We start from the raw sequence: 25,895 nt of genomic DNA on the forward strand, positions 1-25,895 counted from the left end.
CATGAAGAAATCTGAGAATGTCCTTCTCGCTCTGTCAGTTCTTGACAGGGAGGAAGGGACACATATGCCCGTGGCCTGATTCATGAGGAAATGTGATTATTTAAAAAAAGTTTCAAGTGACAGGACTGAAGCTGTCCTTTAAGTGGCATTTTAAAACCTAAATTAGAAACTGCATCAGCTTTGCCATTTTACGCTGAGGCAAAGGAAATTTGACCTGTTCTTCCCCTGGGGCTCAGGAGTGAGGGGGTCTCCATCTGGAAGTTTCCTCTGAGGTGGCACGTGGGGGCCGTCCCCCCAACCCCAGGAGTGCTGGGGAAGGGGCTTCTCCCCTCACCCCTGCCGCTCCCTTAAGACACTGCCTGTGGGCTCCGCCTGCGGGTGGGAGAGGGGCCGGAGGACCTGGCATCACTGGCCCTCCTCAGAGAGAGCCCTTCAAATGACACTCCCGCAGACATGGCGTTGAGAGGGTTTTTTTTCCCAACGTCTCAACCGGAACCAAAGAGGGAAACTGGGAAGATGCGTGGGGCTGTGCAGGGCGTGTGAGGTGTGACCGTCCCCTCACCCAGCCGGGCCGGGTCCTGGGATCGCCCACCCAGGCCAGAAGGGCAGCATCTGCACCCCCCACGAGGGTTGCTGAGCTGCGGGTGGGTCTCCAGGGATTCTTTCTCCTCATGGGACCCCTTCTCCCCAAGCCCTTCAGAATCACTTGGGAGCTTTTAAAAGACAGGTTCTGGCCTGGGCCCCAAGGATTTGAATCTAGCATTTGGAGCAAGGAGTGTGAGTGCTTGTTTGCATGTGTGCGTGTTTGCATGTGTGCGTGTGTGTATGAAATATGTCCTCGAGCCCTGACCAAGGTGTCCCCTTGCGTGTGCTGACACCTGTGACCCTTCCTGGCAGGCTGATGGTGGTCAGGCTGCCCAACCTTAGCTGCCTCGGACAGGAAGGGATGGCCAAGTTAGCAGACTCGAATGATTGGCTTTTGAGCTCCCCAAACTCTAGGCCTGGGTAGGAGGCTTGGGACAAGGCCTGAAGGGCCGGGCAGGGCCGTGCTAGCCCTATGGCACCAGGGAGCGAATTGTGAAAAGGCACCTCTCTCGGTGGCAGGGCCAGGGCAGCTTTTAGCTTCCAGTTGCATCCTCAGCCCACAGCCGGCCACCTCTCTTCAGCGCATGCACCGCGCAGGCCTGTGTGGTAGCCCTGTGCAGGCGTCCTGGTCCCCACAGTTAGAAGCCATCTCCCCGACCTTGGGGCAGTGTTGGGTGGGAGGGTGGACTAGGAGAGGTGCTGGCGAGACAAGGCAATCTTAGGTGTTGCGGTGGGGGGGGTCCCTTCAAGGTAGCAGAAGGACTCTCTGCCTTGGGAGGGAGGCTGGAAACCTGGATAGTTTGGGGACCAGGGTGCAGAGGGAGATGGAAGCCCCACAGGGAGCTCACCTTAGCATGTGGCGAAGTGCAGGTGGGGGGCCCAGCTCGCTTCCTCCAGCTCTGCAGTGGTTTGGACACAAGGAGGGCTCAGGTACCCCTGCTCCAGGAAGGCGGGGAGGGTGGTGAGGGGGTGCCCGAAGACGCCTCTAGAAGGGAACGAGGGGGTGCACAGCAGGACTGACCTTTCAGAAGCAGAGAGGGCGGCGGCGGCGGCGGTGGCGGTGGACGCCCGCGGGGAGGGCTGGGAGGAGAGCCGCCCACCCAGCTTTGCCCGCAGAGTTCAGCTCAGCGCCGGGGAGAGTGGGTGTGTGGACTCGGAGCTGAGATTCCGAGCGCTTCAGGGTGGGCTCCTCGAGGAGAAGCACTGATGGAAAAATAGCATGACATTTCTTTCTTTTTTTTTTTTCCTTTCTTTTCTCTTAGGCCCGCACCCACGGCATATGGAAGTTCCCAGGTTAGGTGTCAAATTGGAGCCACAGCCGCAGCAACACAGGATCCGAGCCCCATCTGCGACCTACACCACACCTCATGGCAACGCCAGATCCTTAACCCACTGAGGAGCCAGGGGTCGAACCTGCATCCCCATGGTTACTAGTTGGATTGGTTTCCACTGCGCCACAGCGGGAACTCCGCATGACGTCATGACCCACTTGAGTTTGTGGCTCGGGATTGATATCCTATGCAAAGAAAACCCTAAGTAACTACCCTCTAATAATGGTCTCTGCATGGTGGGATTAAGGGCGATTTTCCTTTTCTTTCCTCCTTCTTTTTTTTTGAGTGCTGAGGTTTTTGAAAATTTCTCCGGCGACTGTGTTTGCTTTTTTAATGAGAATACTAATTTTGTAGCAACAGTAAGTTGCATTTTTATTTCTCTCCCCTCTCTGGGATCCTTCTTTCTGATAAGCCTCATCCATCAGGCCTCCTGCAGCCCCCCGTCCCCCTCTCCGGGCTCCTTCCTGCCCCGGCCTGGCAGGCATTGCCCAGGAAGGTAGTGGCTGTCGCTGGGAGTCCTAGAGTCACAGTGACCCTGGCAGTACCGTCACCAAGGACACTTTTCTGTCCTCTATGCACCCACTTGAGGGGATGGCCGGCTGGGATGTTAGAGAGACTCCTGCCAATTGTGGCTTCGCAGAAATAGCATCTCCCCCCCACCCCCACCCCCCCACCCCCTGGCAGCGGGAGGATGGGGTCGGGGGTCTGCAGAGCCTGAGGTGAGCACGCTGGCCTTTCCAGTGTCCAGGCTGCCACATAGCACCCTTTCCCAGAGTCTGCTCCTCAGGCCCTCAGGGCCCTTCTCCCAGCCCCCTCTGAATCTCGGGTTGGAAAAGGCCCGCCTGGACCACTCCTGCCACTCCTGTTGGGAGAGAAAGGGAGAAGATGATAAGCCAGCTGGGCCCTTTAAGGCATCCCGCCAGGGAGGGGGCTGGGCGGGAAACAGGCGGAGGCAGGAGGGGGTTAGGGAGCTGGAGGGAGCAACAAGCTGATTATTAAAGAGCGAATTACCTGGGCCTAATTACCAGCGCACTTAAACAGCACATTCCTTCTGATACACAACGGAAGTGGCTTAGATTCCATCACAGAGTCGGAAAGGGTGATAAAAATTAAGTGTAGATCTCAGCCCGGGAGTCTTTCCTCCTCTTTCTGTCTTTCTGCTTCCCCCCTCCCCTGTTAGTTGTGGTGGGAAGAGGAGTGGACCCCCCGCCCCCCTGCCCCGCAGCTTGCTGGGCCCGAGGAGAGCTTGGTGCCTTCTCTCTGCCCCCCTCCCCCTGTTGGCAGAACTGCCCCTGGCATGGGGGAGGGGGCCTGAAGGGTCCCTCCCAGGTGGTCCTGTGCCAGGACACCCAGGAAGCTTGCCGTCCTCACTGGGGCAGTTTGTCTGACTCCAGGCGAGCCCCGAGATCCCAGGGCAGGCGGGAGGGGACCCTGCCTGTGACCCCTGTGGAGCAGGAGTGGCATTTCCTCATGTCCAGGAAGCAGGAGACCCAGTCCCACCAAGGCCGTGCCTGGAGAGGGTGATCACCCAGCCCTTGTTAGTGCTTCCTGTGCGGAGTTTTCGCTTCGTGAAGATGCTGTTGGACATGGATCTGCAGCACAGGGTAAAGTCACATTGCACTATTCACCCCCCCTTTTTTTTCTTGATGCGCCAATGCTTTATCCCCCATCTTTTCTGTGTGCCTGACTCTTACGCATGCTTCCTAACCTGGATCAGTCCCACCTCCTTGGTGAAGACAGCTAGTGAAAGCCCTGGACCATGAGTCCCCAGTCCTTTACTGCCCATCAGTCAGGTGACCTGACGGCCATGTTGTCTGGCAGGGGGACTTCCGTGGCCGTGGTGTCCAAATGCAGCGGACCACCAGAGTCACCCGGGAGCATGTTAAAGTACAGATTCCTAGGCGGTCCCTGGTGGTTCAGAGGGCTAAGGATCTGGTGGTGTCACCTCTGTGGTTCTGGTTACAGCAGTGGCGTAGGTTCGATCCCTGGCCTGAGAACTTTCATATGTGTGGGCACCCCGTCCTCCAAATATATGGATTCCTAGACCCCACTCCCAGTGTGTAGTTTTCTGTCATCAGCAAGTGTCCCGGGAGATTTGAGGCAGGTGGTCCTAGGACGGCGCTGACAAATGCCCTGCAAGGCGCATCCTTCCTGCCCCGGGCTGCCCAGGACAGGCCCTCTACACGGGTTGTTTAGCCAAAGGGCAGCCCCTGTTCACCTGTGTTCACTGGCACCCACTCTGCACCCAGCCCAGTACATGGCACTCAGGGGCCCCCGGGGGTTTAACCTGCCCTTCCAATGGGATACTTGCATTACCTACCAGCTCCCTAGACGGAGAGGATAACAAACCCTGCCCTGCCCACCCGGCTGGGTGGCTGTTTTAATTGAGTGTGATAAGGGGTGTGCCGGTGCCTGGAGGGCTATAAGGCTAGGAATCAAAGGGAGAGTCACCAGTGCCCCCAGGCAGTGACCCGCCTCTGCCCTGTGACCACCTCGGCATCTGCCACTCTCATTACAAATCTCAAATCTGTTTATCTGCTCCCAGCTGAGGGCTTGGCTTCGTTGACTGACTGCCTGGAGCTTGTTGGGCAAAGCCTACCTCCTCCCGTGAGACAGCCAGAGCTGTTTTCTCGGGTTTCTGTTGGCCCATAGAAACAAGATTTCTTTCCAGGTGGAGCCAAGTTGCCCTGGGGGCTTGGGCGTCCTCACTGAGGCTTCAACACCTGCGGACTTGCGTTCTTGGGCTGTTGATTGAGGTACCGGTGGGGGGAGGCAGTCATTCTCTTGGGGTGAATGGGTAAGATTCCTCTCCTGCGTTAGGGGTCTTTTCATCCCTTTGAGTTGCCTCCTGTTTGGGGAAGACACCATCTCAGAACTTAGGTCTTCAAACAACACTATTTCCCATGAGTCGGTGGTTGACAGGTGTCAGCTGGGTGGCTCTTCCTCTCCGCGCACTGGGAGCTGGGAATTGTTGCACGGCTGGGATCTGGGCTCCACGGGAAAGAAGCAGAGGCTGCTGGTCCCCCGAGGTTTCTCTCCACGCAGCGTCTTGAAAGTGAGTAGCAAAGCCAAGCTGTCTACTAGGACAAGCCCCTGGGGGGCATGTGCTGATGGAGCCACGGCTTGTGCTGAACCAGCTCCCTGGAGTCCCGGGACCAAGCTGGGTGTCCACGTGGGAGGAGAATTAGCAAAGGCAGGCCTCCCCCACCCCAGGCGGGTTTCCTGGAGGCCCCTGATGTGGTATAAACTCCCATAGCCTCATTTTCCTCTCTCGCTTGGGAACTCACCTGAATCCTTCCTGGAACAGGGCAGCAGCCAGGGCTGAGTTTCCTGGCTCTCTGTCCACTAGCATCCGTGCTGCTGGGCTCGGAGCCTGGGCTGTGACCAGGAGGAGGTTACACAGCCCCCAGCTCCTGTGCTTTGTGCCAGTGGAGGCTTCTGGCCCTGGGTGGCCACAGTCTGCAGGGCAGAGATGCAGAGGCCTGGCAGGTAAGCAGTTTCGCTGTGCCAGACCCTCTGTGGTGGCGCAGCTGAGTGTCTCGCGGTTCTGGCTTCTTTTTCAGCAGAGAGGCCCGTGGGTTCCTGGGGTCCACGATGCTCTCACCCTCCACATCCGCTTGGGTTGTCTGGGGTCTCTGCGGCCAGGGGACCTGCATGGCAGTGTGGGATGTGGGGAGCTCCACCTTCTCTTCCTCTGGCTGGGGTGCTGGGGGCTCAGGCCAAGACCCCATCCCCACTCTATAGCCCCCTCCTCATCCCTGACCGTGTGATGGGCGCCAGAGGCTTGGTGCACCTGGAGTCTCTTCAGCATCGCAGTCACCTGGCCCCGGACACTTGTGGGGGGGGATCGATGCGTCCCCGGGTTGTGTGGGGCGTGACAATCCCTGGGTTTCCTCACACATTCGTGCTTTTGTCTGAAACCATCGTTGTGAGCTCTGTTGTCTGGAAGAGGTCCCTTTTGTTTCACCTTCGGCTCAATCTTTTGTGTCATATGTATGCAGAGAGAGGACTGGAAAGTCTTTAAGAATCGGCAAAGCGGTATTTCTCCCCTTGGGCGGAAGAGCTGAGAATCTCTCCAGAGTGACCAGAATACTGATCCATACCGGCCTCTGGCTGCAGCCTCAGCGCAATGAGAGTGGTTTCCCTGGAGGGAGCCGGTGCCTGGGGACATGGTGGCTTGGAAGGCCCAGAGTACAGCAGCAGGACATCCGTGTGCCTTTGGGCGGGGGTGGGGGGGGCGGTCATGAAAAGACACCCTGGCCCCCCAGCTCCAGGGCCTTTTACCAAGGCTCAGAATACACATTCTCTTCACGCTGCTGGTGACAGCCAGGGAGGATGCTGTGAGCGTCTTTACGTGGGGAGGTGCCTAAAAAAGCTGCCGGGCTCTCAGATCATTCACCTTCAGCAGGGCTCCGTGGCCTTTTGGCTTCTCATTCAGTTCTGCAGGTCGGGGAGCCTCCAGTGGCTCTGTTTTGCTGGCGTGTCTGTCCTGTGATTGATCGGAGCTGAGTGAAACCCTGGGGCTCTGTTCTGTTCCATCACTGAAATGATCCAGCCTATCTTCTTCCCTCGTGGAGACTGATCCAGCTTGGGTCTGGGGTGGTCCCTGCCTCCCTGGCACCACCAGTCTGAAAACCCCAGGAGTCGGTGGTACAGCTGCTGGGATCCGGGCCACTCGCAGCCGTCTGAGCTCTCCGAAAACAGCACGCGTCCCCCAGATCCAGTATTGAGCTGTGTTTATGTAACTCGCATAGCCCACTTCTGCAGCCTGCTCCTACCAGTAAGGCCAAGTTCACTGCGGACAGCAGGGACCCTGCCAGCCAGAAACTGGTCATCCTCAAAGTGTCGGCAGGTTATTTCTGAGGCCTCTGAGTGGTAACCCCCTCAAATGAGAGTGACAGCTGTAGTCCCCTTGTCCCCTTGCTGTTTTGGTCCCCCTCAGCCTCCCCGCTCCTTGCTGCTGGCACAGCTGGGGAGAGGTGCCTCACTGGGGCCACTGTCCCCCACAGAAGTGCCCAGGGTGCCACTTCTGGATCCTTCCAGAGCTGGAGCTGAGGGGGAAGAAGAATCCCCTCCCAGGCCTGAGGTGCGCCCACCACCTGGTCCCCAGTGCAGCTCTTACGCCCAGCATCTTGTGCATTCACTCTTGAAACAGTTTAACCAGCTGGGTACCGTCACCCACTGTCATGAAGCTCAAGGAGTCTCAAGAACAACCATCGTGGCAGTTTCTGGCCTTTGCCCCTCTAACTACAGACATGTAAGACTGCTCCGGGTAGAGAGGGGAGGCAGAAAAGTCCTAGAGTCATTTCTGTGTTCATCGGATTCTAAGGATGTAAAGGACTCCCAGCAACCCAGGCAAACTAGCATCAACCAGAATGGGTCTTTATTTGGCAGCCAAGCTGAGAAGGTTTCTGGAGCAGCTCCCCAGCCAGAGGAAGAGCTGCAGGAGGAAGGGCCTCAGGGGCAAGGAAATGGCACAGCTGCCCTCTCCACCTTTCCCCTTTTCTCCTCCCCCCCCAGGCCCTCCCACCTTCCCTTCTCCCCTCTCCCTTTGCTCATCTGTTTGACCTCTCCTGCAGACAGCCCGTCTGTGCGGCAGGGAGGGGACCACTGGTGTCCCAGATTCCCATTGTCCTGTTCAGCGACCCTTGTGGACAAAAGCGTCTCTGGTTCCCAGTGTGCACATGCTAGAGGTCTCATGGCAACGGCAGGAATGCGATCGCCCTGCTTGAGGCTGTGTTGGTGCCAGGGTCGATTGACTGGGGGTGAGATGTAGTTTGCCTCCGAAGAGGCGGTCACAGGCAGGACAAAGTCAGGCCCTCCCCTCCCCCACCCGCCCTCTGCCTCACCCGTGAGCCCGGGGCCCTGGAGGTGGGTGGAATTGGCACAGTTAGAAGTGCTGTCCACTCCCAGAGGGTCCGATCTGCCCAAAGACACCAGAGTGGGTCCTGGCACGTGTTTATTTGGATATAGCTGCCTTCTTTTGCCTTCTATTTCCCCTGTGCGCTGCTGGGGCGGGCGGGCCGTGGGCGTGGGGACGTGTGGGGTCGGTGCCACAGGACCCGCGGGCACGGCCGATGGGCTCTGCTGGACCCAGTTCCTCCCGATGCAGACACTCTGAGGATGTGAAATCTGCACTTTTTAAGCGTATTGTCATGTGGGCGCCCTCCAACCCCGTCCCCCTCCCTCGGGGAGCCCCAGCCCCCCTCCTCTTCCTCCTGCTGCCCTGGCTGCCCCGAATGCTGGGGGAGGACCTGGCCCGTCGCTATGGCACCAAGGAGGCCATTCGTTTTCAGAGCCTTCCGTCCATCCCTCTCCAGCCCTCGGAGGGAAGCGGGGCTCACTGGGGGGAGCCCTCTGTCCTGCAGCACCGCTTCTCTCAAATCTTTTCTTTCTTCCCTCCATCCTCTCCTTTCTTGGGTTCTTCAGGAACCCAAGCCCTGGACGCTTTTTTTTTTCCTGCCTCTGTGTCATTTCCCCCCGCCCCCCCGAAATTAAAAGGACCGGGTACCTCCCTAGGGCTTAACCATGATGGGGAAGCAGAGGCAGAAACCCAGGGCGCTTCTTTTTCCAGGAAGAGCCGGCCAGGGCGCCTCTGCCCTGAGGCTGGGGAGCTCAGGGGCCCTCTGTCTGCGGAGAGGTGGGAAGGGGGCTTGCTGCAGGGTTAACAAGCTTGAGTTGTTGGAAATCCACCTGCTTATCCCAGAGTCCCGCCCTCTAAGTCCGCCCTTCAGGGGATGAAGAGACAGATAAGCATAGAATGGGGCGTGGCCTCCCTGCTTCCCAGGATCAAAACTCCTGGAGCCTCAAGCTCTACCCTTTATATAGGAGATAATGAGCGCTTTGAGGACTGACAGGCGATGAGGCCGCTTATTTTTAACCAGACGCCAAGGCTGAGTTCCCCAGAGCAGGACACGGTGCCTCAGCCTCCCCAAGGCCCGCAGACGTGATGATGGTTCTTGTCACCGGCTTCCTAGGTGTGCAGACCCTGGGAGGAACTTTCTCAGAGTCGCCCCCTATTAGGGAACCTCCTCCGGTCTGGGCTGCTTGGGGCAGGTGTTTCCTTGGGGCCTGGCTGGGAGGGAGGGAGAGGCCCTGTGATGGGAAGAGCAGGGCTGTGCTTTTCTCAAGTGCGTGAATTCTTGCCCTTCAGGAAGAGCTCTGGGGGCTAATTGGGGGGTTTTGCCCAGGCGGTGTTACTAGGATCTGTCACATCTGACTAGGAACTGTCAGGAGGTGACAAGTCGCTGGAGAACTTGCTCCTTAACCACTGCTTACCCGGAGGCCTGGACAGCTCTGCTTCTCCTGAGCCCCACAAACACAAAGAGCCTAAGGTTGCATGTACACATAGAAGTGACAGACCACACAGTGACAGGCAGAAGGTTGCACAGCAACCCATTGGGTACCTGGGGAGGCGTGCGAGTCTGGGGGTGGGGGCTGTCTGTGGACTCCTCCTCCTCCTCTCTGTCCTTGTCCCCTTCCCTGACTCCACTCCTCTGTTTCTGTGTCTCCAAGAGCTGCTTCCCCTGCCTGGCTAATTCCAGAGGCGCCCAGGAAGAGGGGGGGAGCGAGGGAGGCCATCAGCGCCTAGAAAACCACGAAGCACCTGCCTAGCGGCTGACAGCTCTGCCCGCCCTCAGACCCAGGCCTCTCCAACAGCTTTCCATGAAAGAGGGGTCCCTCCCCCCATCTCTCGGGCCACCATAAATCCCTTCCTGGACCGCCAGCACCCCCAGACAGCCGCCAAAGCCTGACGGGGGCAGCTTGTTTTCCTCCCCAGGTTTCAGGGACTTAGTGGGACTTGTTTTCCTTCATCAAGTTAAGCAGCAAACTGGAGGCATAGGTCTGATAGGAAAGGGCACCCCGGGGTTTGACAGTGGGGTTGCCAGCTGCTTTGGGTAGAAGGCAGGGCCACTGAATAATGCATCTTAGAAGTGTTTATTTGCATTCTGATGATGATAAATGAAGGATCTGAAAGGAAATTTTTCACAAGTGTGGGTACTTTGTCCTCCAGATGGGACACCGAGGCACTTCGTGGGAAGAGGAATGGACTTACCCCTGCATCCCTGCCCCACCCCTTGCAGCCTTTGGGGGGCCACGGAGGAGCAGCCATTCTCTTCCTCCCAAGGCACCGTCACAAAGACAAGCTCACAGTGTGATGGGCTCTTCGGGATTTGCCGGTGCTTTGAAAGCCACCCTTGGGCCCCACGTGGACCGCCCGTGGTGAGCCCCTGGGCAAAGCTCCCTGCACAGACAGACGTCCTGGTCCTGCCGGCTGCCTCTGTCCCCTTCTCGTGGAGCCCTGGGTAGTGGTGGTACTGGGAAGGCCCCGGTTGGAGTCACATTTCAGGGTACTTTCTCTAGTGCCCCACTTGGCTGCCAAGGCCCAACCACCATGGGCTTTCCCCCCCTAGAAGTGGGGAGGATTTGGCAAAATGCGCGCTCTCTTCCAGCAACAATTAGCTGGGCTGGGTGTCAGCTGGGACCAATTCAGTTGTTTATCGCTGCCTTTGAGCTGCACTTTTCTTAGGGCAGCGTTGAGGCAGCACCTTTGATCTCTGAAGATAGACTGTATGTCACTAAACACAGGCCCCCTCACACATATGCACCTAGAAACCACACACGCATGCATACAGATGCACATGCGCCCATGTACTTTGCCTGTCGAGGGTGTCTGCAAGGCATTTGAACCTGTGACCTCGACCTTCCTCAGAGCGTTGCTGTGAGGGTTCAGTGACCGATGCCTGCAGAGCCCCTGCGGGGTTCACTGCAAGTGCTCAGGGTGCATCAGTTCGTGCTACTCGGCAGCGATCCCTGGGGCCATCCAGCCCGCTCTCGGAATGGGCGTCGCCTGCTCGGAATGGGCGTCGCTCGGGGCTGGGGCGCCCTCTGGTGGCTGCTTTCCCTACTCACACCTAGGCCTCTTGGAAGGCTTTCAGGCTCCTTTTGCCAGGCGGCCTCTCCCACTCCAGGAAAAGGGTGAGAGGGGGTGCGGGGGGGGGGGGAGAAAATGTTTGCTTCCCTCACTCTTTGCTTTGCTTCCTTCCTGACCTTGGTGAGGGTGGGGTGACTAGGTCTGAGGACAGGCGGAGACTCTGGGAGGTGAGGGGCCTGGCTGGGTGACTCTCAGGGGGTGGTACCCGCCCCCTCCCATCTGCCCTTCCTCCTCCCAGAGCAGCGCTGCTCCTGGGACACCCAAGGCCACCTCCAGAGAGGGCACAGGACAACAGGAGGGCAGCGCAGCCACAGGGGCGCCCCAGGCTATTATGAGGTAATTTTATTTCTTTCCATTTCAGGTAAAAATAGTAAATACAAGATAATTTTAATAAAGGTAAAAATACATCATTTGGATCTTGTTCTCTGAACAGTGCTACCTACAGTACAATTTTTGATTTAGGATCTTTAAACTTTTTTTAAAATAAACAAATAGAACTATTTTGCTATTAGGCTATCTGTGTTCTCATCTGGCACTTAAGAATAGATCACAGGTCACCTCCCGGTTCTGATGGGTGTGTGTGGGCGCGGGGGAGGGGGTAAGGGGGGCTGCATGGGACGAGGCGGTTTGTCTTCTGGTTGCAGACAGCACTTTGGTCCATGTGCAGTGGGATGGCACGGGAATGCATCTGGGATGGCCTTTTCCTGCGCTGGCCTCAGGGACGTATGTCACTGTGACCGGACTGGAGGTGTCACACGTGTTAGGGAGCACTTCCCTCCGCCTGTGGTCGAATTTCTCACCCAACAGCCTAGATTCCCAGCAATTCTGGGTCCAGGCAGGCCACTGGGCTGCAGATGTCAGCAAGGCTGGTCAGGACGGAGCCAGAGGGTCCCCTCAGAGTCCTAGAGGAGTGGGCCCGGGACCCCTCCCCACCGGGGCTGGTGGCCAGGGCATCCCTCCTGGCCTTGGAATGCTGGTAGAGGTCACAGGTGGCGATGGCGCAGGCTCTAAATGTCTTTGCCCTTGTTCACCCGCAGGTGCTCTTTGTTTAAGTTCTTCCCAAATTTCTCACTGAGCTGTTGGATCAGGTCCGCCAGCTCGCCGGTAGCTTGAGATTTCTCTTCAAGAAGCTCATAGCGCAGGCTGGAAATATCTTGCTTGATTTCCTTCAGTTCGCCTGCAAGGACAGATGAGAGCTGGGTGAGTATGAGCCTGCAGACGGGGCTCATCCCATAGGCACGTGCGGCAGGAATGTCAGGTTGCTGGCCCAGCCCAGCCCACCAGGGGTGGAGGCGAGGGGACGGGGGCTCTGTTTTGACCTAAACCCCACCAGAGGACACATCGATCCCTTTAAGATCTTTCTCCCGTTCCCAGTCCAGCTCCCCACGCAAGGGTTTGAGGCCGACAGAGAAGTCGAGATCAGGGTGTGAAACGCCAGCACGCATGTCACAGCATGATGGCTAGCCTGCTGGTCTTGTAGATTAAAGGCAGATTTCAGGACTCTGAACAACACCTTCATTCACTGGATTGTTTTTTCTCATGCTGCTCCCTGTTTGGTCCTGCCTTTGTTCTTCGCAGGGAGGAGAAACGCCTAAGCCTCCGAGGGCATCGGCTCAGCACAGTGGACCCGGCGGTGGAGCAGCCTCGCAGGAGCGGGGTTTGTCTGGATCACGGAAGCGGCGTGCCTCCCGGCGCCCGGCGCCAGATCTCCCTCCTCCTCCTCCCCTAGCAAGGGACCGCCAGGTGGGGACCTCTGCTTCTCTTATGAACCACATGGGCCTGGGCTGTGGGACTCTTATTAACTGCAGAGGGGAGTCGACAGGGTCTCTCCTGATATGGCAGATCCTGGACTTAAGTGGGAGTCCACTGCCTGAGCCACATCAGTCATATCTCTGCACCACGCATGCCTTACAGAAGATGCAGAGGCCTTCAGGGTACAGTTTGGCCCCGTTCTGACAAAGGCATATTTCCCCTCTTTTATTGTCCTAGGGGCTTCACTAGAATTCTGGCGGTGTGAAACCTGGGTCGCCCCACTTTGTGTCATCCGTTTCATTATGTCAGTCACCTTACACGCTGCTGGGGGCTGGCTGCCATGGCATCTGGCAGGTGTATATGGGAGACCCAACAGGAGGGGGGCGGGTAATGGGCTGTTGCTTGGCTCCTAGACGGGGTCAGCCCAGCGGTCATTTGGTCACTGCCGATCTTCAGGCTGCTCAAGCCAGAAGGTCACTAAATGACTAGGCGCCTTCTGGAAGCCCCTGGGGCCCCTGCAATGGACTTAATGCCTTCATTCTTGGAGGAGGCTGTTTCTGGGGAGCAAATATTTATCCTAGGTGTCTCATGAAGATTAATTACCTGGTATATGGTCGTTTGCTTTTCCCTTAAGAGTAATTGCTTAAAATAGACTGGAAAATAACCCAAACAATGAAAATAACCTAGTTGGAAAACTTCAGTGAACATCAGAAGGACCTGGTGTTCTTATCACAGTGTAGACCCCGGGCCCTGCTGATTCATTTGGTTTGGGTGGGCCGTGGGATCCGCATTCTTAGTAAGTGCTTCTGGGGCAGGGTTCTTTGCGAAGCAAGATTCTGAAAGCCTGGAAGGCAGGACAGGGCCAGCTGGCATTGAGGCTGTCGCAGAACCTGCAGGAGGTGTGTCGTCTGCCCGTGTCTGTCTATGTGCCCACGGGATGGGGAATTCTGGGCCGTCCTGAGCTCAGGGACAGGATGCCAGCTCACAGGAGGCAGCCGTGACTGCGGGAAGCAGAACAATGCGAGCAGGGCTCTGTGTCCTGTTGCTGGGACTCAGATGAAGGGGCTGTATGCAGAGACGGGAGGGCGGCCTCTAGGGCCAGACGGCCAGCCAGGGAACAGAGACCCCAGTCCCACCATTGCATGGACCCGTGTTCTGCCAACACCCCACTGAGCGGGGAAGCCGAGCCCCCCCAGGATCACAGCCCCGCCGCCCACAGGACAACTTCAGCCTGCTGAGGCCACGTCCAGCTCCCGCCTTCTGGGAAACGAATCCCATTGCTTACCTTCATTGACTTCGTCGTTTTCTCTGTCCACCTGGGCCTTCAGGACGTATCTTTTAATGAGCCGTTTCATGATTTTCTGAAATGTGGACACAAGAAAGGAGTTAAACGAGCCTGGCTGAGCACAGAGGCAGCCTGTGTGACTCCTTCCTCCCCCAGAGCGCCCGGCAGAGCTGGGGATCCTCCCCTGACTGTGGCCTCACTTTCGAGGGGTTCCCTGTGTGGACGAAAGATGTCGCCTGCTGTCTCAGCAAACAGGACGCTGCAGCCATCGAGCTATCCCACGACAACCACCCCGACGGTGAGCCCTGAGGACATGCAGGGGGGAAGCGGGATGAGCATCCTCAAGTCATCAGACACGGCAGCCTCCCTGGACAGGGGGCCCTGAGGAGAGTCAGGATGAGCAAACGCAGGATACTGGTCCCAGAGAGCTGAGTGCTCGCCAAAGGGATGCTTCCAGGGAGCCCAGAGTCTCGCACCTTCCCGTCCATAGAAAAAGTGCTCACTTCCTTGAGATGTCTGGTTTCCCTTAATTAACAGGAATCTTTCGATGCTCCGACTTGCAAGAGCTCCTGTGTATCCTGACTCCCCGCCTGGCCTCTGCAGAGCCTTCTCTCAGAGGTGCCTGAGATGCTGTGTCCTGGGCTCGAGTCCTCGGTTTTATCCACCAAATAAAACACAATTCTCATCTTTTAGGTTAAGCCTTTTTTTCTTCTTCTTTTTTTTTTTTTTTTCCTCCAGCGAACACCTGCCTCGTGGGGGAGGTTCCAGTCTCTCTGTTTAACTTCCCTCCAGGATTCAGTGCCACCTGACCCTGGGACGTGAAAACAGGATACGCTCAGTGGCAGGAGGTCCAGCCACGGTGCTGCTGGAGGGGCCTGGGCCTAGCTCTGCCCTGGCCTTTGGGACCTTAGCCCGCCATGCCCTCCTCCCGGGGCCTGAGCTCTGAAAGGCTTTCTTGTATTTCAGCAACTGATGCAATGGGGGGTGGGGGAGTAAGGCAGCCTTAACAGGCCAGCCCAGGCCGAGCTGCCTCCCCTCCTGGGGAGCCGCTGTGCAGGAGAGGAGGTTCGCTTAGCACACAGTCAGAACCAGGTGTGGAGGAAAAGTCCACTGTACTTTGGAAAATTCCTACCAGAGGCAGAGGCAGAGCGGCCGGGCCTCGGGAAGTTTTGCCGAGATAAGTGCATCCCTGAAATCTGGCACGGCCGGAGTCAGGCTGGAGGTTCCACTTATTATGCACGTACTGGATTCTTTAAGCAAAGGAGGCAGGAACAAACACTTCAGAGCCACCAAGAATAGAGCCAAGTGTAAGAAAGACTGCGGGAGGTGAACTTTGGATTTTGCCAGCGAGGCGTTCTGGGGTTACTGCGAAATCGCAGGATTTAAAAATACACTGGTGCCTGAGCCTTCTGAGTCCTATAGCAGCCGAGCAGTACTGCCCAGAGAGGAGGGTCTCTGCTCCTTGTCGTCTCTGCTGGGGGCCAGCTCATCTGCTCACCTCGAGGCCCAAGGGGACAGAGGCCCGAGGTTGAGGGCCCCAAATTCTGTCCCTGGCACTGCTGTGCGAGGTCAAGCAGGTGGCTTCGTTCTCTGTGACTACACAGGCTCAGGAAACGCTTCTTGCAAGTAGAAGGAAAGCGAACCACTGCAACGCAGGAAGCTGGAGGACTGAACTCGTTATCATCACCAGCTAGTGGTCCCCTAGGGGCCTTTCTCGGTGATGACCTTGCCAAGGAGGCAACTCCAGCCCCACGGTTCCGAGATTGAATTGGCCTCCAGAAGGCTCTGCCCTGAACTCTGAGCCAGCTCATGGGGCCCAGTGCTGCTCCCCAGCCCCTGCGGGTGGTCTGTGCCTTGGTCTCATTTCAGGCTGATCAGTTAATTAGCAAGTTGCCTTCCTGCTTCCCTTCTCAGAGAGGCCTGGGACTTGTCCTGCTGGAGGTTAAACGGCGCTGGGCTTCTCACTGACATTCTTCTAGTCAATAAGGCAGGTGCCAAAGTTGTGAGAATCTGTGCCTTTCCCTGGGACTCAGGAAGGCCCTTTGCACTTGGAATTGGAGAAACAGAACCAAACAAAATGAACTTTTGTCCTGAACCAGTTCTCATGGGGGGAAAGAACCCGACAAACCAGATAGCCACGTATCTGACGTTCTTACCGAATAAGGAATTCAGAAGTTGGAGTTCCCGCTGTGGCTCAGCAGTAATGAACCCGACTAGTAGCCATGAGAACGTGGGCTTGATCCCTGGCCTTGCTCAGTGGGTCAAGGATCCAGCGTTGCCAGCAGCTGCAGCTCCCATTCGACCCCTAGCCTGGGAACTTCCATATGTCGAAGGTGCAGCCCTAAAAAAAAGACAAAACAAACAAACGAAAACCAGAGGTATTCCCCTGCACACTTTCAGGTGGACACAAGACAAGGGGATTGGTTAAAGTTTGTTGCTTTTCTTTTTTTTTTTTTAAGGAAAAACCTCAAGAATTAGAGGTCCTTCCATAGAGCATTACAGAGACTCTAGGATATAAAATCAGAAGCTGGAGGATGAAAGGGCTTTTCCGTGAGGAGGGAGAGTCCACTCACAGCTACGGCAGCCCACGTAGTCCTGGCTCCGGATGTGCTGTGTTTTAGCACAACACGATGCGACGGGCCACTCTAAGAGATTCCACAGGATGTGCTCACTGTTAGTACAAATGGAGCAAGTACTTCCTGCCACCCAGGAGCTGTGTTAGCTTCCTTGACACAGCGACCTCGTGGAATGCCCCCCGGGAGCCAGGTGACATGGGGGCGCATGTTGCCATTTACAGACGAGGTCACTGAGGCTCGGCGCGCAGGGTCACCTCTCCAAGGCCACACAGCTGGGAAGTGGCAGATCTGGGATTTCACCAAGATGGACACCAAAGTTGGGGCTTCATCCCAGCTTCATAAAAAGGTTACGTGCACGCTGGCTTAGGAGGGGACATGCAGGCAACTGGCTCCCATTGGTCATAGGAGGCTTGGGCTGCTTCTGGATACCAACTCGTCCTTCAACAAAGCATGGGGTCTCTTGTGCAAGAGGACGCCTTGGCTCGATCGCAGAGGATGGGTCATGACCCCACAGAAGAGGGTCACTGGTCTGTCATTGTCACGAATGCCCGTGGCCCACTCTTGAACCCTGGCGTGTGTGATCTGAGCTGAGCTTTCTGCAGACCTGCAGCTCCAAGGGGAGAGCAGCAAAGGTTTGCTTTTAATGAAGCCTCTTACTGCACACTAGGATTTTAGCGGTTTAATATGGAAGCAGAATCGCATGAGCTCAGCAGACGCATGGGGACCCTTGAACCCTCTTCCGTCGTGCCATTCGTGCCCGGGAGTGACCGGTACCTTAAGGGAGAACAGTGTGACCGCCTGTCCGTTGCCTAGAGACCGCGTGCCCTCAGAAGGACCTTGTCTCCCCTCTGGCATTTCTTTGTTTGCCATCTTGGGATCTGTAGGAGCCAGATCCCGGTCTTGCCCCCAGAAAGCCTGGAATGGTTAGAAAATGCCCAGAATTCTCTTGACCATAAATGCTACATAGGATCTCTGCTTCCAGAAAGGGCGGACGTTAAAAGCCTCCCTTCCTTCACTCGGTGGGGGGAAAAGCACATTCCTATGTGACGAGTGTGAGACCCCTCCTGGCTTAACCTTCCCTAGAGTTTTCACTCCATGGAGATAATCAACTTCACCCCAGTTAACATGGCCCTGGCGGTGCCACCTTGGCCACTTTGCCCTGAGGCATTTAGCAAGTACCGCAGATGAGTGTGTTTCACGATACTCCTCAGGCCAGAGAACTGATGCTGAGGTGTCTGGTGGGTGGGAATGGTTGTGGCCCTGAGACGCACTGCCAGGGAGGAAGGCACATGGTCCCCTCCCAGGCCCTGGGAGCCAGGTGGCCTCTGGCTGCGGCCGGTGCCGGGGGAAGGGAAGGGGGCTCTGTGCAGCCAGGGCAGCTGAGGACATAGACAAGGCAGGGAACACACAGGCTGAAGATGGCAAACCAAGCGGCCTGCAGAGGGAAGGCATATTGCCACCCAGGAAAGGGAGACTGAGGAGCACCTGGAGGAGAGGGGACAGGATGGACGGCAGGACGGGTCATTTGCTCAGCAGGGCTTTATCAGGCCCCAGAACAGGAGAAATCAGCATTGGCAAGCTGTCTATCCCACTGGCTTTGATCTCGACCAGGAAGGTCGTCTAGAAGGAATCAAAGAGGACTCCCCAGTGGCTCTGGGGGAAGGAAGGGACTGCATCATAAAGCTTGGGACTGGGTGTTCCTGGTTGGCTCAGTGGGTTACCAACCCGACTAGTCTCTGAGAAGATGTGGGTTCGATCCCTGGCCTTGCTCAGTGGGTTAAGGACCCAGCATTGCTGTGGGCTGCGGTGTAGGTCGCAGACACAACTTGGATCCCACATTGCTGTGGCTGTGGTGTATGCTGGCAGCTGCAGCTCCAATTCAGCTCCTGGCCTGGAAACCTCCATATGCCATGGGTGTGGCCCTAAAAAGCAAAACAAAACAAAACAAAAAACAAAAAAACAAAACGCTGGGGCTTCTTTCGGTGATGGACTGGGTCTGGATTCTGTGGTTCATTTGGGATGCAGCTTGTTTGCTTTGCCCATGAAGGAAGTGTCTCCTCAGTGAGTACACAAGGTCTGCACACACCCCAGCAAGTGGGCATGCTGGATCTTGGAAAAGGTCAAGGCAGCTTAGATGGGAAACACGCTTTGGCCATTTTGCCGGTATCATGGTTTTGTTCTGTTGTTTGGTCTCATGTCCAGATTGGGGAAACAATTTTATAAAAGCTAGGAACCAGTTCAGGGCAAAATAACAATTCAGATGCCTGGAAGCCTAAGAGAAGCATGGAAAGCCTCTGAAGCCTGGCAGAAGTGCCTGCCTTTACAATAGAGTCAAAAAGTTGAAGGAATGATAAGCTTTGGATAAATCCAGGACGCATCCAGTTGGAACAGTCCAGCAGGTCTAATGGGGACACAAAGTTAAACAAGCTTAACCATTACATGTGTGCAGCGAGGCTTTTGTCTTACTGCGATCACTCCAGAGTGTCTCGGAACCTCCCGGGTAAGAGGCTGAAGGAGTGTGTGCTCTGGGAGATGGAGGCTCTGGATGTAGCCCGGACATACAGGGAATGAGCCAGGCTCCTCCCAGCCTCGGCACATTTGGAAGTTGCTTTGGGAGGAACGCAAGGCATGGAGGAAGGTGACCCGTGGGCCTGAGAAAAGGGATGCGCTATTTTTAGATCCCTGCCTAAATCCTTCCTTCTGCACTGGCTGCTGCCCCAGGATTGCAAAAGCGCCTTTGTTCCTTGCTGTCCTGCCCCCAGGCTCAGCTAGATCTCTTCTTATGGTTGTCAGACACGGGTGGGGCAGCTTCCAGGAAGGCTCTGGGGCAATACTGTGAAGAGGAATGAGGGACCAGTGCCCGGGCAGGAGGGGTGCCCTTCTGAGTCAGATCTCAGGTCCACCAGCCCTGTGATCACAGAGCCTGCGTCCCCTCTGCTGGTCGATGAGGTTACACGCCCTGCCTCTCTCGCAGGCATCTGTGAGAAGGTCCCTGCCCTGGAGTCTTGTCTGCTCCCGGCTGTCCATCCATGTCAGCGCCAGGTTCACTCCTGTGTGAACAGACGACGGCTCAGAAGATGCCCAGATTTGACTTCACAGGGCTGAGCAAAGGGTGAAGGTGCAAACGCTAGATGCTCTTTGCTTTGTCCTCTGTGGGCTCAGCCCTCTCCCTCCAACACCCACTGGCCCAGTTTTTCTATCTTCTTTTTGGTGACAGTGATTTGAATCGGTCGCCCCCCGGCTTTTCTTGAAGTCACAAAATACGGTCGGTGGGGGGTGGGGGTGGTGGTGGCCTGCTTTCCCAGACCATCAGTCCCCTGAGGCTGCAAACCAGCTAATCTGGGCAAAATCGCAGCAGGAAGCTCTTCGGAGACTGGAGGCTGCAGGGGCTCAGCGACGATGGAAGGCAGATGTGGGATCCGCCGGAGACTGCTCTGCAACACGGACTCATTCATAAAGGATTCATCCTGGATGGAGGACCGGAACCCCATCATCTGTCCTCCTTGATCTCAGCCCCTGATTCTGCTCCACACCCAAGAGAGACGGAACCCTCATCCATTTGGGGTTTCTATCTTTTCCATGGCACAGATGGTCTATATTTCTCTCCAAAAAGCCTCAGAATGAAAATCCTTCCCCTGACCAAAGGATTTGTCCTATAAAATACCTACAGGCAGATCAAGCCGGTCAGGTCCAGTTTTGTGCACAATTAGATACAAGATTTGCCCTTTGCCAGTTTTCAGCCCATGTCATCTGATAAAACTAAAAGGACTGCGGAGGAGGCACCATCCCTTAACTGTGCACTTAACTCCTCCTCGTGCACAGGCAGCTTCTGAAATACGGATGGAGATTCAATTAGAGAGCTGTGTCTGGAAGATGCTAAGTCGCAATGGCTCCCTCGGGGTTGGTGGCACCAGGACATATCGCCTCGGCCCGAAGGCACCCTCAGGACAGTTTCAGATGTACATCCGGTGGGAAATGGCCAGCATGGATAAGACTGCGGGTCGTTGGGAAGGGAGACAAGCAGGAATGGAGTGGCCTGTACTCTTCTCATCAATAACCTGTAGTTACCATTTATCGCTGGCTCACTGGCTGATTCAAACTGGTACAGAGATGTTGCATTTATCTCCTAAAGTGAAGTGAGAACTGCAAGCATAAGAGGTCTCCTCATTGTTGTAATGACAGACTTTGCAGGCTGGCAGTCTGAGGTCAGGCAGTCACTGCAGACACCGACATCCACCTGGTTGCTGAAGCCGTCCCTGGGGCCACGCTGGGTGCCTGCCTCTCCCCACCCCACGGCCACGGTTCGCGTCATATCCCTGTAGCTATGCATCCAGAACGCATTCTGAGTCAGTCGGCTTCTCCCCATCACCCTTCTCACACCCCAATCCAAGTCACCATCCCCGGCACCCGGATGACTGTCACATCCTCCTCACTGGTCCCCCTGCTTCCACTCTTGTTGCCACGGGTCTCCTCTCATTGGGGCAGTTAGGTCTTCTTAAAGCATCAATAAAAATGGATCATTGTCTCCCTCCTCTGAGGTACACCTCCCCCCCCCCCCCCCCGCTGCCTTCCTAGATAACTCAGCATCAAATCCCCATCCCGAGCTGGCTGGTCCCCCGATTTCAACTCTGACCTCATCGCCCTCCCCTCTGTGTGCTCCCGGAGCCCCAACTGCCCTGAACGTGCCAGGGTGCTCCCCGCTGGCTTTGGCTGATGCCCTGTGGCTGCCTGCTGCTCACTGATGAGGTTTTAGCCACCTCCCCTCTCCTTGATCCTCAAAACCAAATCTAAACAGGGGCTCCCTATTTTTTTCTCCATTTTTGCACCGTACTATTTTCTTTTTGGCACTCTTATCCATCTGAAGGTGCGTATTTATTTCTGTGTTACACTCATCAATCTGAAGTTACATATTTATTTCTGTCCTTTGTGTCTCGTCCTCTAGGACTGGAAGTGCCTCTATGATAGGAAGTGTGTCTGTATCCCTAGGGAGCAGCACCTGCCTGGCATACAGTAGGCACCCCATAGATATTTGTTGCATGACAAGGCAGGAAGCTGTCTTCTGGGGGGGATGACACAGCCGTGTAACTAAATCTGTGTCTTAACAGAGTCTACTTCTGCCTGTTCCCAGGAAGGGGTGGTTACCTGGTATCTGGTGGGCTTGCTGAAAGTGTTATTTGCTGTCAGGTTTTCAGAATTCCTCATGCCCGCCTGGTAACGAGTCTTCTGGGAAAAAAAATACAACACACATAATGTAGGATACGTATAATACATGCTACGTACATACATAGGAGGACCTTGAATAGCACCCACATACGGGGCTGTCTTTAAAAATCCATAGGAGGCCACTATCCCCATTCCTGCTTGGTTTCCTGGGACATCTTCCTGGGGACTCTTGTTCTGTCGGATGTCCGTGGGTTGTGCAGTTATTGTTGGGTCACCTTTGTTTGGAAAGCGCTGAGTTAAAGTGACATGGGTATCTTTCCTCCACAGCTCCCCAGAGATTTTAATAGGCTAATAATTGAGAATCTCCAGGAGGAGGAGATAACGGGCAGGGAAGCTTTCTCCCCAGACATCATACTCTGGATCCTCTCTGGGATAAGATGTTTTGTTTCCGAACCCATGGGGGAGTCCCTCGGCCAGGCAGCTTGCTGCGCCCCAGCCGTGCATCCTTCTACGAAATTGCAGGAGGAGGGTACTGCAGCTTTGCTCAAGAGCTGATTCTGAAATGTACGGTGGGTGGGTGGGTGGGGGTCTCAGGCTTCCCCTGTATCGGGGCACCCTCTGAATCCAGCACACATAGCACCCTCCACTCCCACCTCCCACCCCCGCCCCTGCCTGCTGCCTCTCCAGCCCCATAAACGCCATGCCACCTACCCTGAATTTGGAATTCAGCATGCCCATTTCAAGGTCATTTTCACAGCTTTTGGCCTTAGATTTGCAGAGTTTTATGAGGCACATCTTGATTCTCATTATGAGATAATAAAAGGATTTAGGACTTGGCACTAGGTTAAAAGGCGCAGGTAGAGTTCTTCCTTCATCAAAATAAGACAGCCAGAGCTTGGCTCGGGCGAACTTCCACTCCACATCTGCGTCCTCCTGTGGGACAAGCGCAACAAGACCACATTGTCAGAGGCAGGGCTGCCCGACACAGAGAGGAACCACGGAAGTCAGTCTGAATTTTCCAGGAGCCACATTATAAGAAGTAAAAATGAGACAAGCGCAATTAATTTCAGTGCTGCATTTTGTTTAACCCAGTGATCCAAACTGTTGACCTTTCAGCATGTAATCATTATAAAAATTATTAACGAGAATAGATCAGTTACATTTTTTTTGGCACCTGGAGTCTTTGTCAGTGGCCTGTATTCTCCTCCTCACTTTGGACTGGCCACAGTTCCGGGGCTCACTAGGCACATGGTTCGTGGCTACCATATCAGGCAACGCTCCCCCACGCCCATATTTCCTACTAGAAAGTGGATCTCTCATGGCTCCGAGTGCTGCCTGCTGAATGCTGCTAAGAAGTCTAGGGTGCCTAGTTCGAGGGGCGTTAACCTGACAGGAGGTGGCCGGAGGGAGTCTGCCCCTGACTTCCTGCTGGTGGTAGATGTCAAGCCCATTGTTGATCTGGCACCAATCCCAGAATGCTGAGCGGGTGCCCCAAGAGGTAGCAGGGGGGTGTTTTCTCTAGGCAGGCTCCTTGGGCCCCTGTCCTCGGAGGGCAGTGTAAGGCCAGGAAGGAGGCGTGAGGTTTGGAATCGGCTGGACCCTCACTCGCTGTGTGATGTTGCGGAGCTGTCTTGGGCTGGCTTCTCTGCACTCGGAGAGGGCACGGCCTCCCTCCCATAAACTCAGCCCTGAGTTTGGCACTGAGTGTGGCTTTGTGAATAGCGGGGTTCTGTCCCCACAGGTACTAGCTCCATTCTAAGGGGCTGTGAGCCCAGTAGGGGCCCCCCGAGGCCGCCGGGATGTGCCAGGAGAGTGTAAGGTCATCAGCAGCAGGCTTGCTTTCAATTCCCGCCTCTGTGCCTTAGGTGCTGGTGACCATGGATGGTGACTTAGCTGCTCGGGGCCTTGCTTTCCTCATCCGTGAAATGAGGATAGTAATCCCTACCTCGAGGCTCTTGGGAGAATTAAAGTGAATGCATGAAAAACACTGTAAGATACTTAGTAAACCCTCAGTAAATATTATTTGTATCCTAAGCTTAATGCAGTGCCTGGTGTTCAGCCTTCAGTTCCTCAGCAAACCTGCTACTATGTGACCTACAGCGCACCTACTGTGTGCCTGGCCCATGTTAGTTGGGCCCTGGGGGTGGCAGTCATGCCCTCTTGGAACACACAGCCTGGCCAATGACACCAGTGTGTTAACTCATCAGAGTTAAGGACCCAGGGCTGGGTGCTGGGTGCTGGGGGTCCTGGCCCCTGGAGGAAGGAAGAGTAAGATGGGGAGAGGGTGAGGATGCTGGCAGGAGGGCTTATGTGCCCTGGGTGCTGGGTGCTGCGGGTCCCGACCCCTGGGGCTCAGAGAAGGCTGTCCCTAGGGTGGGTGTTTGAGCTGAGAGCCAAGGGGAGTGGTTCTCCATCAGGTCAGGTGTGGGTGGGTAGGGGTGACGAGCAGCCTTGGTGGAGAAACAGTAAGAAGTGTAAACAGCGCTTGGCAGAAAGGCGGCAGGAGGAGCAGGAGAGAAGGAGCTTGAGAGCTGGAAAGTGAGACGCAGGGTGGATCATTTGTGTTTTTTCATTTTAAGATCAAGATGGTGACAGGAAGGATGAGAAAGGGAGAGGGTGAGGATGCTGGCGGGAGGGCTCATGTGCCCTGGCTGCTCCTCAGGAGGGGAGAGGGCAGGACCCAGGGGCCTGGGGGGTGCTGTCTGCCTGCAGGAGGGCAGTGGGGGTGGGGGACTGCAGGTATGGAGTCTGCATGTGGGGAACGAGGTGCTCAAGATCCAGGGACTCAGTCAGCGTTCTCCTGTAAGGATTTACCTATCTGTCCTTCCTCAACCTTCACTGTGACCATGAACACCAGGCAGGTCCCGGCAGCAGTGCTCTTGGTCCGTGTACACACATTGCAGCGCCAGTGAGATGGGGGGGTGGGGGTGGGAGGAGGGGGAGGGAGGGGGAGGGTGGGTGGGTGGAGGTGGCCAAGGGCTGAGCTGCAGTCTTCTCTCTTTGTCCCCTGGTATCACGCTGTGGTGGGATAACTTGACATCACTTTCCAAGCCTCAAACCAAGGGACATCGCGCATAATAGTCACGTGACATCTCATGTCCCATTCATTTGGACCAAGGCACGATGCGCTCTTTAGAATGGGGCAGAACACCTGTGGCCGGTGCACCAGAGACCTGCTTATTCCCAGCACCATCTGGTTGGGCTTACATGTGGGGAAGCTGAGTCCCAGAAGGGCAGGAAAGGCTAGATAGCCACAGCTCATGATCCACAGAGGTGACCAAGCACATAAAACACTTAAAATATATAGAAGTATGTGTTTGTTGACACAGTGCCCTGTTTTCCTGCAGGTGGTGGGGGTGGCCAGGAGGAGGGGCTGGGGGCTGAGACGGAGGCTCACCCTGTCCTGGCTCTTGTTGCTTTCCCTCGCTCAGTCTGCACTCTTGCAGCGCGGGGCTGTGTACACCACAGTGTTTAGCCCTCGCTGCTTTGGCACATGCTGTTCCTAGCTGTCTAGAATACTCTTTTTTGGAGGGGTGTTGGGGGTCAAACGCTCCCCCTTAAAATTCATAGGTTGAAGCCCTAACCTCCGGTATCTTAGAATGTGATTATATTTGGAGACTGGGCCTTTACTAAGGTAATTAAGGTGAAATGAGGCCACAAGGGTGGGGCCCTAATTCCACAGGACTGGCGTTTTCATAAGGACAGGAGGCTCGACAGACGCCACGTGCGGACACAGCAAGAAGCCATCCCTGCCAGCATCTTGCTCTTGGCCATCGCGCCTCCGGAACTGGGAGGAAATAACTTTGTTGTTTAAGCCACCCGGGCTGTGATATTTTGTTGTGGAAGTCCTAGCAAACGAACACATGGAAGCCTTAAGTTTTTTCTAGACGCAAATAATTGTTTCTTTTAAAAGATTGAAGCAGATGTGAAAGTCCGCTTTCAAATCTCCTTTCCGATTCAGGGTCACTCCCTTCCCCAGAGGATATATGCCTTTTCTACCTTTGCTTTGCATGTGCACCTGTGTGTTGTTATGTACATGAGATCTGCCTATGGATTTTTAAAAAATATCAGTTTTCATTTTTTCCACTTAACAAAATCATAGAGGTTTGCTATATCAGCACAAAAAGGTCTTTCTCATTGTCGATAAACAGTATACTAAAGTCTAGGCTGTATCCGTTTATTTAAATGTATTTATTCCTATGACGATGGGCTCTTTTCAAGTTTTTCGTGTAATGAACATCTATGGAAAAATCGTATTTCTGCCCCCA

General features: G+C 55.4%; 1 protein-coding gene across 5 annotated transcripts in view; it reads right to left on the reverse strand.

Moving 5' to 3' along the window:
• Window positions 1-11,178: 11,178 nt before the first annotated feature.
• TRPC7 (transient receptor potential cation channel subfamily C member 7) overlaps window positions 11,179-25,895 on the reverse strand; it is a 139,069-nt gene continuing 124,352 nt past the window's right edge. For 4 of the 5 annotated variants that reach the window (XM_047778694.1, XM_047778693.1, XM_047778692.1 and 1 more), the window contains 4 exons: window positions 22,339-22,560; window positions 21,607-21,687; window positions 13,889-13,964; window positions 11,179-12,028 (listed from right to left, as the gene is read on the reverse strand). In XM_047778694.1, the coding sequence (XP_047634650.1) occupies window positions 11,859-12,028; window positions 13,889-13,964; window positions 21,607-21,687; window positions 22,339-22,560 (549 nt within the window). In that variant the 3' untranslated portion in view covers window positions 11,179-11,858. The remainder of the gene's footprint in view (window positions 12,029-13,888; window positions 13,965-21,606; window positions 21,688-22,338; window positions 22,561-25,895) is intronic. The other variant, XM_047778691.1, reaches the window with a different exon arrangement.

Source organism: Phacochoerus africanus, chromosome 4 (genome assembly GCF_016906955.1).
Source record: "Phacochoerus africanus isolate WHEZ1 chromosome 4, ROS_Pafr_v1, whole genome shotgun sequence".
NCBI classification, from domain to species: domain Eukaryota; kingdom Metazoa; phylum Chordata; class Mammalia; order Artiodactyla; family Suidae; genus Phacochoerus; species Phacochoerus africanus.